This window comes from Eubalaena glacialis, chromosome 19 (assembly GCF_028564815.1).
Source record: "Eubalaena glacialis isolate mEubGla1 chromosome 19, mEubGla1.1.hap2.+ XY, whole genome shotgun sequence".
Taxonomy (NCBI): domain Eukaryota; kingdom Metazoa; phylum Chordata; class Mammalia; order Artiodactyla; family Balaenidae; genus Eubalaena; species Eubalaena glacialis.
This window is the reverse complement of record NC_083734.1, coordinates 25082708-25095021: the sequence shown is the minus strand read 5'-3', so window position 1 is coordinate 25095021 and position 12314 is coordinate 25082708. Positions and strand designations below refer to the sequence as shown.

The following is a 12314-nucleotide window of genomic DNA, read 5'->3' as shown; positions in this document are numbered from 1 at the left end:
ACAGACTCTATATATTTAAATGGTACATTTTGATAAGGTTCGACATAAGAGTATTTCCCTGAAACTTTCACTAACATCAAGATAGTGAATATATCCATCAGCTTCAAAAGTTTTCTCATGCCCCTTTATTATCCCTCCTTTCCACCATTTTATAATTTATCCTCCCCAAACAACCACTGAGTGTTTTCTGTCACTGTAGATTAGTTTGCATTTTCTAGAGTTTATATGAATGAAATAATACAGTTTGTACACTTATTTTGCCTAGCTTCTTTCACTTAGCATAATTCTTTTAAAATTCATCCATGTTGTTGCATGTATCAACAGTTGGTTCTTTTTTATTGCTGAGTAATATTCTGTTGTATGGATATACTGCAAATTGTTTATGCAGTCACCTGTTGATGTGTATTTGAGTTGTTTCTAGTTTCCAGTTACAAATAAAGCTGCTATGAACATTTGTGTATAAGTCGTTGTTATGGACATGTGCTTTCACTTTTCTGGGTAAATACCTAGGAGTGTAATGACTGGATCACTTATGTTTAACTTTAAGAAACTTCAAAACTGTTTCCCAAAGTAGTTATGCCATTTTACATTTCCACCAGCAGTGTATGAGAGTTCCCATTTCTCTGCATCCTTGCCAGCACTTGGTATAGTAAATCTTTTTAGCCATTCTAATAAGCTTATAGTGGTATCTTATTGTGGTTTTATTTTGCATTTCCCTAATGACTTGTGATGTTGAGCATCTTTTCATGTGCTTATTAGCCATTTGTGTATCTTCTTTGATGAAATGTCTGTTGAAATCTTTTGCCTGTTTATTGTTTTTTTCTTATTGTTAAGTTTGGGATTTCTTTATATATTTTTGAGTACAAGTTTCTTTTTTTAATCAAGTATAGTTTTAGGTTTTACTTTTAAGTCTAAGAGTTAATTTTTGTATACGGTGTGAGATGTGGATCCAAGTTCGTTTATTTTGCGTATGAATATCTAATTGTTCAGCAACATTTATTGAAAAGGCTACCCTTTGTCTGCTGCATTGCCTTTGTGCCTTTGTAAAAAATCAGTTTTCAATAAACTTGAATTTTAATATAATTGTGAGTTAGAGTTGTTTAGAGTAGTCTCTTCAAGGATTAGATGGGGTAAATCTGGGTTGTATTCTGATGCTCTCTTTACATTTTTAAGTAAATTCTTTAAAAATATAACCTAAATACAGAAAAATGCAAAAATTCTATGTGTATAGCTTGATGAATTTTCACAAAGTAAACACACTCGTGTAACTACCACTAGATGTAAAATAGGACATAGCCGACACCCCAGTGGCACTTCTCATGTTCTTTTCCTGTCACTATTCTCTCCACAGGTGGTAGCTATCTTCCCTCTGTCACCATTGATGAGTTTTGCTTCTTTATAGAAATGGAATTATATCTGTACTCTTGTGTCTGTCAGCTTTTGCTTAACATATTTCTCAGATTCATTTGTGTTGTATATAGCAGTAGTTCTTATTGCTGTATTTTATGGTATATAATAAATTATATACCATAATTTATTATTTCATTCTACAATTGTTAGACATTTGGGTGGTTTCTAATTTTGGTTATTAAAGCTATTATGAACATTCTTGTTCACTCTGGTACAGATAGGTAAACACTTTCTATTAGATATAGATCTAGGAATGGAATTGCTGGTCATAGTGTATGCATATGTTGAACTATAGTAGATACTGCCAACGTTTTCCAAAATGGTTGAACCAATTTATTCATCACCCCCCCACTCTACGTCTAGTAGTATATGGAAGTTACATTGTTCAGCATTCTTTTTTTTTTTTTTTAATTTATTTATTTAATTTATTTTTTATTTTTGCCTGCGTTGGGTCTTTGTTACTGCTCGCGGGCTTTCTCTAGTTGTGGCGAGTGGGGGCTATTCTTTGTTGCAGTGCGCGGGCTTCTCGTTGTGGTGGCTTCTCTTGTTGTGGAACACAGGCTGTAGGCGTGCAGGCTTCAGTAGTTGTGGCACGTGGGCTCTAGAGCGCAGGCTCAGTAGTTGTGGCGCACGGGCTTAGTTGCTCCGCGGCATGTGGGATCTTCCTGGACCAGGGCTCGAAACCATGTCCCCTGCATTGGCAGGCAGATTCTTAACCACTGCGCCACCAGGGAAGCCCCCAGCATTCTTGTTAGCACTTGATATTCGAGTCTTTTTAAGTTTTAGTCGTTATGGTGCCTGTGTGTTGTTCTTGTGAATTTTAATTGTTATCTCTCTGGTAACTAATGAGGTTGATCATCTTTTTTTTTTTTTTTTTTTTTAATCTTTATTGGAGTATAATTGCTTCACAATACCATGTTAGTTTCTGTTGCACAACAAAGCGAATCAGCCATATGCATACACATGTCCCCATATCCCCTCCCCCTTGAGCCTCTCTCCCATCCTCCCTATCCCACCCCTCTAGGTCATTGCAAAGCACCAAGCCAATCTCACTGTGCTATGCTGCTGCTTCCCACCAGCCAACTGTTTTACATTCGGTAGTGTATATATGTTGATGCTACTCTCACTTTGCCCCAGCTTTGCCCTCCCACCCCATGTCATCAAGTCCATTCTGTATGTCTACTTCTTATTCCTGCCCTGCAACTAGGTTCATCAGTACCATTTTTTTTTTTTAGATTCCATATACATGCATTAGCATACAGTATTTATTTTTCTCTTTTTGACTTACTTCACTCTGTATGACAGACTCTAGGTCCATCTACCTCACTACAAATAACTCAATTTTGTTTCTTTTTATGGCTGAGTAATATTCCATTGTATATATGTGCCACATCTTCTTTATCCATTCATCTGTTGATGGACATTTAGGTTGGTTCCATGTCCTGGCTATTGTAAGTAGTGGGATTGCTGGGTCATATGGTAGTTCTATTTTTAGTTTTTTAAGGAACCTCCATACTGTTTTCTATAGTAGTTGTATCAGTTTACATTCCCACCAACAGTGTAGGAGGGTTCCCTTTTCACCACACCCTTTCCAGCATTTACTGTTTCTAGGTTTTTTGATAATGGCTATTCTGACCAGCGTGAGGTGATATCTCACTGTAGTTTTGATTTGCATTTCTTTAATAATTAGTGATGTTGAACATCTTTTCATGTGCCTCTTGGCCATCTGTATGTCTTCCTTGGTGAAATGTCTATTTAGGTCTTCTGCCCTTTTATTTTTTTTTAACATCTTTATTGGGGTATACTTGCTTTACATTGTTGTGTTAGTTTCTGCTGTATAACAAAGTGAATCAGCTATACGTATACATATATCCCCATATCCCCTCCCTCTTGCATCTCCCTCCCACCCTCCCTGTCCCACCCCTCTAGGTGGTCACAAAGCACTGAGCTGATCTCTGAGTCTGCTTCCCACTAGCTATCTATTTTACATTTGGTAGTGTACATCCATTTGTTTATTTTTGTTTTTATTTCCATTACTCAGGGAGATGGATTGAAAAAGATATTTCTGCGATTTATGTCAAAGAGTGTTCTGCCTGTGTTTTCCTCTAAGAGTTTCATAGTATCCCGTCTTACATTTAGGTCTTTAATCCATTTTGAGTTTATTTTTGTGTATGGTGTTAAAGAATGTTCTAATTTCATTTTTTTACATGTAGCTGTCCAGTTTTCCCAGCACCATTTATGGACTTCCCTCTTGAAAGCATATTTCTAAAAATGTTTGCTGTGTCTTTGTTAAAGTATACTGAGCGGTAAATAAGTGCTTTTAAAGATGTTTAGCATTTCCTATTTTAAACTATGTTATGACTTTTTAGAAATAAGTCTTAACATCTTTTTTAAAGTTGAAGCATAGTTTATTTACAATATTATCTTAGTTTTGGGTGTACAGCATAATGATTCAGTATTTTTACAGATTAAAGTCTTACATCTTGATTTTAATTTTTTTCTAAAAATATTACCTAAATATAAGTTATTTATACTAATTTTTAATGACTTCTTATATAAGACTCTCCTGAAAAAACTACACTGGCTGCAAAGCTATCTGCTAAGAAACAGGCATCCATGTACAGAGATGAAAATGATGATTTTCAAGTAGAGAAGAAAAGAATTCGACCCTTAGAGACTACACAGCAGGTAAACAGTTTATTGGCAGTGGAATAATCCCGTTAGTTATAGCTGAACAAGGTAGTCAAGTATCAATCATTTTTCAGTGGCATCTGTAGAGATTATTTTGGGTAGTGTCAGATGTGAATTAAATGGTAAATTATTATAATTTCATTGTATAGAGTTACTCATTACAGAGGAGTTTATTATAGTAAATTATTCATAGTAGCATGTCATTAAAGTTAAACTGAATGGTGCTTTCTTATATATAAGGAATTTGACAATAAAATATTTACTTAAGGCATGTATCAGTAACAGAGCTACTTTGTACTTTTTAACTCCTCTGTTGTTTTTATCTAATAATGGCATTTTGTTTTGACCAATATACCTCTGATATGAATATTTAGGTCATAGATACTTTTGGTATTGATAGTTTTAATGTAATGACAAAGTTTACTGTTATTTATTGAGTTTTTAATATCAATACATTATAAAATATGTTTATTTCTAAAAATTATTGAAGAACCTAAATTACTAGAAATTTTAGATGAAATGTTTTCATAGGTGAAAACAATGTTTTCTTATAGAGTTCATGGCATTGAGGTAAGGAGGATGGACTTTAATAGACTTAGTTACAAATAAAAAAGATTATTAGTTAATTAGCATGTCCTTTGTAGATAATTGTTTATTTTTAATTGAATATACTCAAAAGGTGTTTGCAATTTTATGTAGTTTATCTGTTCCATTTATAATCTTTATTAACTTCCATAATTAAACCTTGTTTTTAGAAATAGAATGAAATCGTTTCCTAGTTTTATATTTGGAAAATCACCAATTACAAATGAAGTACCTCTAGAGATTTCTTTCCCCCAAAATGTGTACTTAGAGTTGGATGTTGTGAGGTAGAGCTCAACATATAGCATTTATTCCCTGACTTCATTGGCTCTCATTTCTTTTTTGTAGGAATGGAATTATCGACAGAAATGCTTCTTTTCCTCTTTATAATTTAAGTAAATAGGTTTTGGCAAGTAAGAAAAAGCATAGATAGTTTGGAAAGAAAACAGTGGTGTTTATAAAAGAAATTTAGTCAAATACAATTTGGATTATCAAATATCTAGTAAGTAATATAATAATAGTAATCAAGTAATTCCATCAGGTAGGAAATAATGAATATTTACATTTAAAGTTTTTATTCTGTGGTTTTTTTTTCAATTTAGAATAAGGTTTCCATTTTTATTTACTTTTATTTTCCAATTAGATATGTAATTGGACTTTGCCATAATACTATTCTTGGTATCCATATGGTGAGACTGTTTTATGGGAAGATCATTTTACAATGCTATAGTTTTGCCACATCACTAATTAAAGCTATTTTGGTCAGAATTTGAGAGGTATTACTGAATTCTGTTTTATTTAAGTCTTATAATAAGGTGCCTATTTGTTTTTAGAAACTTTTTGATTGTTGCCAGTGAGAAATAGTCATTTTTTTAATGCTGAAAACATACGTTATAGCTATTCTGATCTTTGAGAGCAACTAGCCTCATCAAACTTCCTAGTTACAATAAATTTTATTTTGGTTCTATATTTACAGATTAGAAAACGTCATTGTTTTGAAAAGGAGGTGCACCATTTGGATGCAAAAGTTGCTTCAGGAAAGACCACAAAACTCAACTCCCCATTAGGAAAGATAGACTCCTTTTCTCCACAAAATGTATGTATTTATGCCATTGTTCAGTTTAAAGAAGGAAAATGTAGAATTTGCTAAATCCATTTTTGAAAAAGATGAAGAATAGTGTAATCAAAGAAGAGTAGAAAACAACTCAGAAGTCCTAAGTGCTGTCACATGTCTTCTGCTGTGTGAGATGGTAAACCTATGCTCTTTGTGCCCCAGTTTCCTCATTTATAAAATAAGAGAATTGGACTAGAACAAGATCTGGAAGTTTTTTTCCTCTTTTACATTCTAATGTTTGTGAACTCTACTTCCTAAAGTTCTTTCAGTGTCCTTAGGGCATCAGTTCTCAAAGAGTAGTCCAGGGAGCTCTGGAGATTCCTGAGATTTTTTTCCAGATAGTCTGTGAGGTCAAAAGTATTTTCATAGTGATGTTAAGATGTTACTTACCTTTTTTTTTTTTTTTTTTTTTACTGTCTTTGACATTTGCACTGATGGTACAAAAGCATAGGTTGGTAAAACTGTTGGTGCTTTAGCACAATAAGGGTAGTGGCATCAACCTGTATTAATAGTAATTTTCTTCACCGTCGTTAACGCACAGTTAAGAAAAGCTAATTTCACTTAAGTCCTTGATGAAGCAGTAAAAATTACTGATTTTATTAAGTCTTCACCCTTGAGATTTTTAACATTCTGTGTGAAGAGTAGAGTAGTTTTCGTAAAACACTTTTGCATTCAGGAGTAGGATGGTTTTCTTGAGGGAAAGCACTTATAGGATTGTTTGGATTGTGAGCTGAACTAGCCACTTTTTTCACAGAACATTGTTTTTACTTGAAAGAATAACTGACAGACTAACTTCGGTAATTCTCGAAAATAAAGTGAGCCTGATAAACTTTGAGATTTCAGTGAAAAATCAGAATTTTGAAAAATTGTATATACTACTGTGAGCTTAGCAGTTTTCTGATACTTAAAGACTGATGATATTTATTGGTGGTGATGTTATATATGTGACTTTTTGATATTGTATAATGAAATGTGTTTCATTTATATAGTTTTATATAAATGGAATCATGCCTGGAATTTTTTATTGAATTCCAAATATTGCGAATTTTACCTTGTTGGGTACTGGATATTATTGTATTTCTATAAGTACTCTTGAGTTTTGCTCTGGGATGCAGTTAAATTACTTGGAATCAGCTTGATCCTTTTGGTTCTTGCTTTTAGGATTTGTTAGGTAGGACCTGAGCCGGGTTTAGTTTTGGGCTACCTTAGTAGAGGCTAGCTCCTTTTGAGTCCTCTACCTAATGCTCCATGAATTATGAAGTTTTCCAGCCTGGCTGGTGGGAACAGGCACTGTTCCATGCTGTCTGTGAGTGTCTCTTCATTTCAGGTGGTTCTTGCCACTATCTTGGATTGTTTCCTCATTGGCATGTGCTGATCAGTACTCTACTAGATACTGAGAGGTCCTTCTGCAGATCTCTGGAGTGCATTCTTTGTGCAGCACTCTCCATTCTGCTTTCTTCTCTGTGAACTTTAGTCTTCTTGGTCTCCCTGGACTCTCAGCAGTGTCTCTTCAACTTGGGTTTGCTGGGCTATATCTGGGTTCCCCTTCCCCATGCCACAGCATGGAAACTCTCAGGACAACAAGCTGAAAGAATCATAAGGCTTAATCTCATTTGTTTCCCATCTCTCAGGGATCACTCTTCCTTACCTGATGTCCTGTATCTTAAAAACTATTGTTTCATATAGTCTGTCTGTATTTTTAGTTTTTCAGGTAGAGGATGGAACAACTCATTGACAAATTCCAGAAGTCTTTAGATGGCTTATAAAGCTCCTGTTTACCTGTACAGTCTTTAGGCCTTTATAAACTTTTTGCATTCTTTTGCCCTTTCTCCTCTTTCCCACTTTTTTTTGTCTGACTTCTGCTAATCCTTCAGGAAGCCTTCCTTGGTGTCCCCAATTTTGAGTTAGATTCCCATCTGGAATGTTCCTTGTATTTCTCGAGAACATTTTCTTTTTTTTTTAATTAACATTTTATTTTTATTTTATGTAATTAAATTAATTAATTTATTATTTTATTTTATTTTTGGCTGCATCAGGTCTTTTTTTTATCATCTTTATTGAAGTATAATTGTATCGATATGTATGTTCCTATTACCATTTTCTTAATTGTTTTGGGTTTGTTATTGTAGGTCTTTTCCTTCTCTTGTGTTTCCTGCCAAGAGAAGTTCCTTTAGCATTTGTTGTAAAGCTGGTTTGGGCGTGCTGAATTCTCTTAGCTTTTGCTTGTCTGTAAAGATTTTAATTTCTCTGTCAAATCTGAATGAGATCCTTGCTGGGTAGAGTAATCTTGGTTGTAGGTTTTTCCCTTTCATCACTTTAAATATGTCCTGCCACTTCCTTCTGTCTTGCAGAGATTTTTGCTGAAAGATCAGCTGTTAACCTTATGGGGAGTCCCTTGTATGTAATTTGTTGTTTTTCCCTTGCTGCTTTTAATATTTTTTCTTTGTATTTAATTTTTGGTAGTTTGATTAATATGTGTTTTGGCATGTTTCTCCTTGGATTTATCCTGTATGGGACTTTTCTGTGCTTCTTGGACTTGATTGACTATTTCCTTTCCCATATTAGGGAAGTTTTCAACTATAATCTCTTCAAATATTTTCTCAGTCCCTTTCTTTTTCTCTTCTTCTGGGATCCCTATAATTCGTTGGTGCGTTTAATGTTGTCCCAGAGGTCGCTGAGACTGTCCTCAATTCTTTTCATTCTTTTTTCTTTATTCTGCTCTGCAGTAGTTATTTCCACTATTTTATCTTCCAGGTCACTTATCCATTCTTCTGCCTCATTTATTCTGCTATTGATCCCTTCTGGAGAATTTTTAATTTCATTTATTGTGTTGTTCATCATTGTTTGCTTGCTCTTTAGTTCTTCTAGGTCCTTGTTAAACGTTTCTTGTATTTTCTCCATTTTATTTCCAAGATTTTGCATCATCTTTACTATCATTACTCTGAATTCTTTTTCAGGTAGACTGCCTATTTCCTGTTTGCATCAGGTCTTAGCTGCGGCACATGGGATCTTTCGTTGTGGCTCACGGGCTCTTCGTTTTGGTGCGCGGGCTTCTCTCTAGTTGTGGCGTGCGGGCTCCAGAGTGCACAGGGCTCAGTAGTTGTGGTGTGTGGGCTCTCTAGTTGTGTCGTGTGTGGTCCAGAGTGTGTGGGCTCTGTAGTTGTGGCACACGGGGTCACCAGTTGTGACACGCAGGCTCAGTAGTTGTGGTGCGCGGGCTTAGTTGCCCTGCGGCATGTGGGATCCTAGTTCCCCGACTAGGGATCGAACCCACATCCCCTGCATTGGAAGGCGGATTCTTAACCACTGGACCATGAGGGAAGTCCCTATTTCTCAGTTTTTAACACTTACCTTACTCTTAATATCCTCTCCACAGGCTCTCAGTTCCATTATGGACAACACCAGTTTCTCTGAGACCTCCTTGAAGACTGTGACTGTTTTATTCATCTTTTTGTTTCAAGCACCTAACGTAGTGCCAGGAACCTAGTTGTAGACAGAGTAAATGAATACCATAATCCCTGCCCTCAAAGAGCCTTCTTTTAAATTCTTGAAAATACTGAGTGGGGGAAAAGAATTGTCAGTTATCTTCAGAGAAGCCTTATGTTTGGAGAAGTCATCTTAGGAGTTTTTAATGTTGTCAGTAAAAATATATGCTTTATGTTTGCCAGTGTTTTCTTGCTCATTTTCTTTCACAGTACCTTATTGTCTTCATAGCCCTTACTATTTGAATTTATTAGTCTACTTGTTTATTATCTATTTTCCCTGTTAGAATGTAATGTCAATCTTTTTCACGGGTATCTCTGCTACCTAGAACAGCATAGGGCATATATTAGTTGCCCAATAAATATTTTTTGGTAGAATCTTATTGAATTCTTATAATGACTTTGAGGCAGGTACTATTGTTATTCTCATCTTACAGATAAGGAAACTCTGAGAAATAAGTAATTTGCCTAAGGTCACAAAGCTGGCAAATAGTGGAGTTAGATTCTACCTAAGCAGTCTGATGCTCTGGCAGATGCTCTAATTACTTTATTATACATTCTCTAAAATGCCTCTCAGAAATTCTGGAGCCATGTAAACAGTATTCTAACACCAAGATAAGGGAAAAAATATGTAGAAGCCTCAAGGCTAAAGAAATCAAGTATAGAATAATATGATTGATAATAGCTAAAATAAGATAAAGTTGTTTTTTTTTTTTTAAGGATTTTTTTTGTTTCATTTTGTTTTTACTGGTTAAGAGAATGAGCTCAAATCAGAGTGCCTGGGTTTTAATCACAGTTCTGCTCTTTACAACCTTTGTAACCTTGATTAAGTTTTTAAACTATTGCTACTTCATTTTCCCATTTGTTAAATGGGGATGGTAATAGTATCTATCTTACAGGGCTGCTAGAGGATTAAACAAGTTAATACTTATAAAGTGCTTAGATTATACCTGGCATATCTTGGAGCTTATTAAGTGGTAAGTGGTAGTAAAAGTATCATCAGCAGCAGTTGTAGTAGTAGCAGCAAATACTTACATATTTGTATGCTGCTGATAAAAGGTATTATATAATATTGGTTAATAATGTTAATTTTCAGGAGTTAGGTTTATAATTAGCAAATTCTTTTAATATGTGTTAAAGATGTTTATAGCTCAACCTGTTTAGGATCTAGACCACTTGACCATAAGCAGAGCTACTGTGCTCCTAGCTGGGTATCTTAATTTTAAACTAAGTTCTTTGATTGATTTCTTGTTTTGGTTATGTACTATGTTGATCATTTATTATGATCTTCTTATTGGCAAAGTATAATTGTATCTATACATGTGTATCTATATCTTTATATCAGTTTTATTTTTAAACCAGAAGTTACAAGTTTTCTTCCTTGGCTTTAGCTGGTATAGGTCTACATTGCTTTAGAAATGCAATAATTTTTCATAGATGGGTGATTTATTACTTACTCATAATGTTAAAGGTATGGGTTTCTGACAATTTCTTATAAGTTTGAAGGTTTATTGAAGAAGCTAAATCTCAACTAACTCTAGTAACTCAAATGATAACATTTCACTACTCACACAGAACTTTTGTTTGTAAGAAGACATAAGTGATATATGCCATACTAATTAAGCATGCATAAAGTAAATTTGTCAGACACCAGAGTATAGTGAAAAGCATGAATATATAAAGTAACTTTATGAAAACCCCCACAAATACTTAGGTAAAATGATCTGTATTTTCAATGTTATTTTTTTTGTTCCTAACAAAAATAGAGTAAGCAGTTACAATAGAAACATAGTTAGTACAAAATGTAAAGTTTTAGCTAATGTGACTATTTCTTCCTTTTATAATTTAGTAAATTGTTAGTGAATTTTAGTAAACTGTTAAGAAAACCTGTAGTTTTTTGTATTTTGGCTATCATCTTAATTTTAAAAGCTTATGGTAGTATTTTTAATAAATCTTACATGGATATTTAGCAGTAAATAATACTTTTCGTTTTTCAGAGAACCAGGGCTAAACATTTCCATGGATATAATATAATAAAGAATAATGGGGTTATGCGTAGGGGTAATTTATTTAAAGAAACGAGTCTTTGAGTATAGTAATATGTTTTTCCCTGCTAGAAATTTACTTTGGTTTCTGGTACAACTTTTTTTCTCTTTCTCTTTTTTAATGAAGGTATAATTAACATTTAATATGTTAGTTTCAGGTGTACAACATAATGGTTCAATATTTGTATACATTGTGAAATGATCACAAGTCTAGTTAATATCTGTCACCTTACATAGTTACAAGATTTTTTTTTCTTATGATGAGAGCTTTTAAGATTTACTCTCTTAGCTACTGTCAAATATTTAACACAGTATTACTAACTGTAGTCACCATCCTGTACATGACATCCACATGACTTATTGATTTTATAACTGGAAGTTTGTACCTTTTGACCTCCTTCACCCATTTCTTCTGCTCTTCACCGCCATCTCTAGCAGCCACCAATCTGTTCTCTGCATCTGTGAGCTTGTTTTTTTTGTTTTTGCTTTGTTTTTGTTTTTAGATTTTACATACAAATTTGCCTTTCTCAGTCTGACTTATTCCACTACACATTGTATCCTCCATGTTCATCCATGTTGTCCCAAATGGCAAGATTTTATTCTTTTTTATGGCTGAATAATATTCCATTGTGTATATATACATATACACACACCACATTTTCTTTATGCATTCATCCATCTATGGACACATATTGTTTCCATATCCTTGGCCATTATAAGTAATGCTGCAGTGAACATGGGAGTGCATATATCTTTTTGAGTTACTGTTTTCATTTTCTTCAGGTAAATTCTCAGATGTGGAATTCCTGGATCATATGGTTATTCTATTTTTAATTTTTTTGAGTAACTTCCATACTGTTTTCCATAGTGACTGCATCAGTTTACATTCTACCAACAGTTCACAAGGATTCCCTTTTCTCCACATCCTTGCCAACACTTGCTGTTTTTTGTCTTTTTGATAATAGTCATTTTAACAGGTGTGAGGTGATG

General features: G+C 34.1%; 1 protein-coding gene across 1 annotated transcript in view; it reads left to right on the top strand.

The window, feature by feature from the left end:
* Positions 1-12314, top strand: part of BRIP1 (BRCA1 interacting helicase 1) — a 194712-nt gene that overhangs the window by 6531 nt on the left and 175867 nt on the right. The window contains 2 exon segments of the mRNA XM_061175926.1: positions 3971-4098; positions 5660-5779. Coding sequence (XP_061031909.1) covers positions 3971-4098; positions 5660-5779 — 248 coding nt within the window.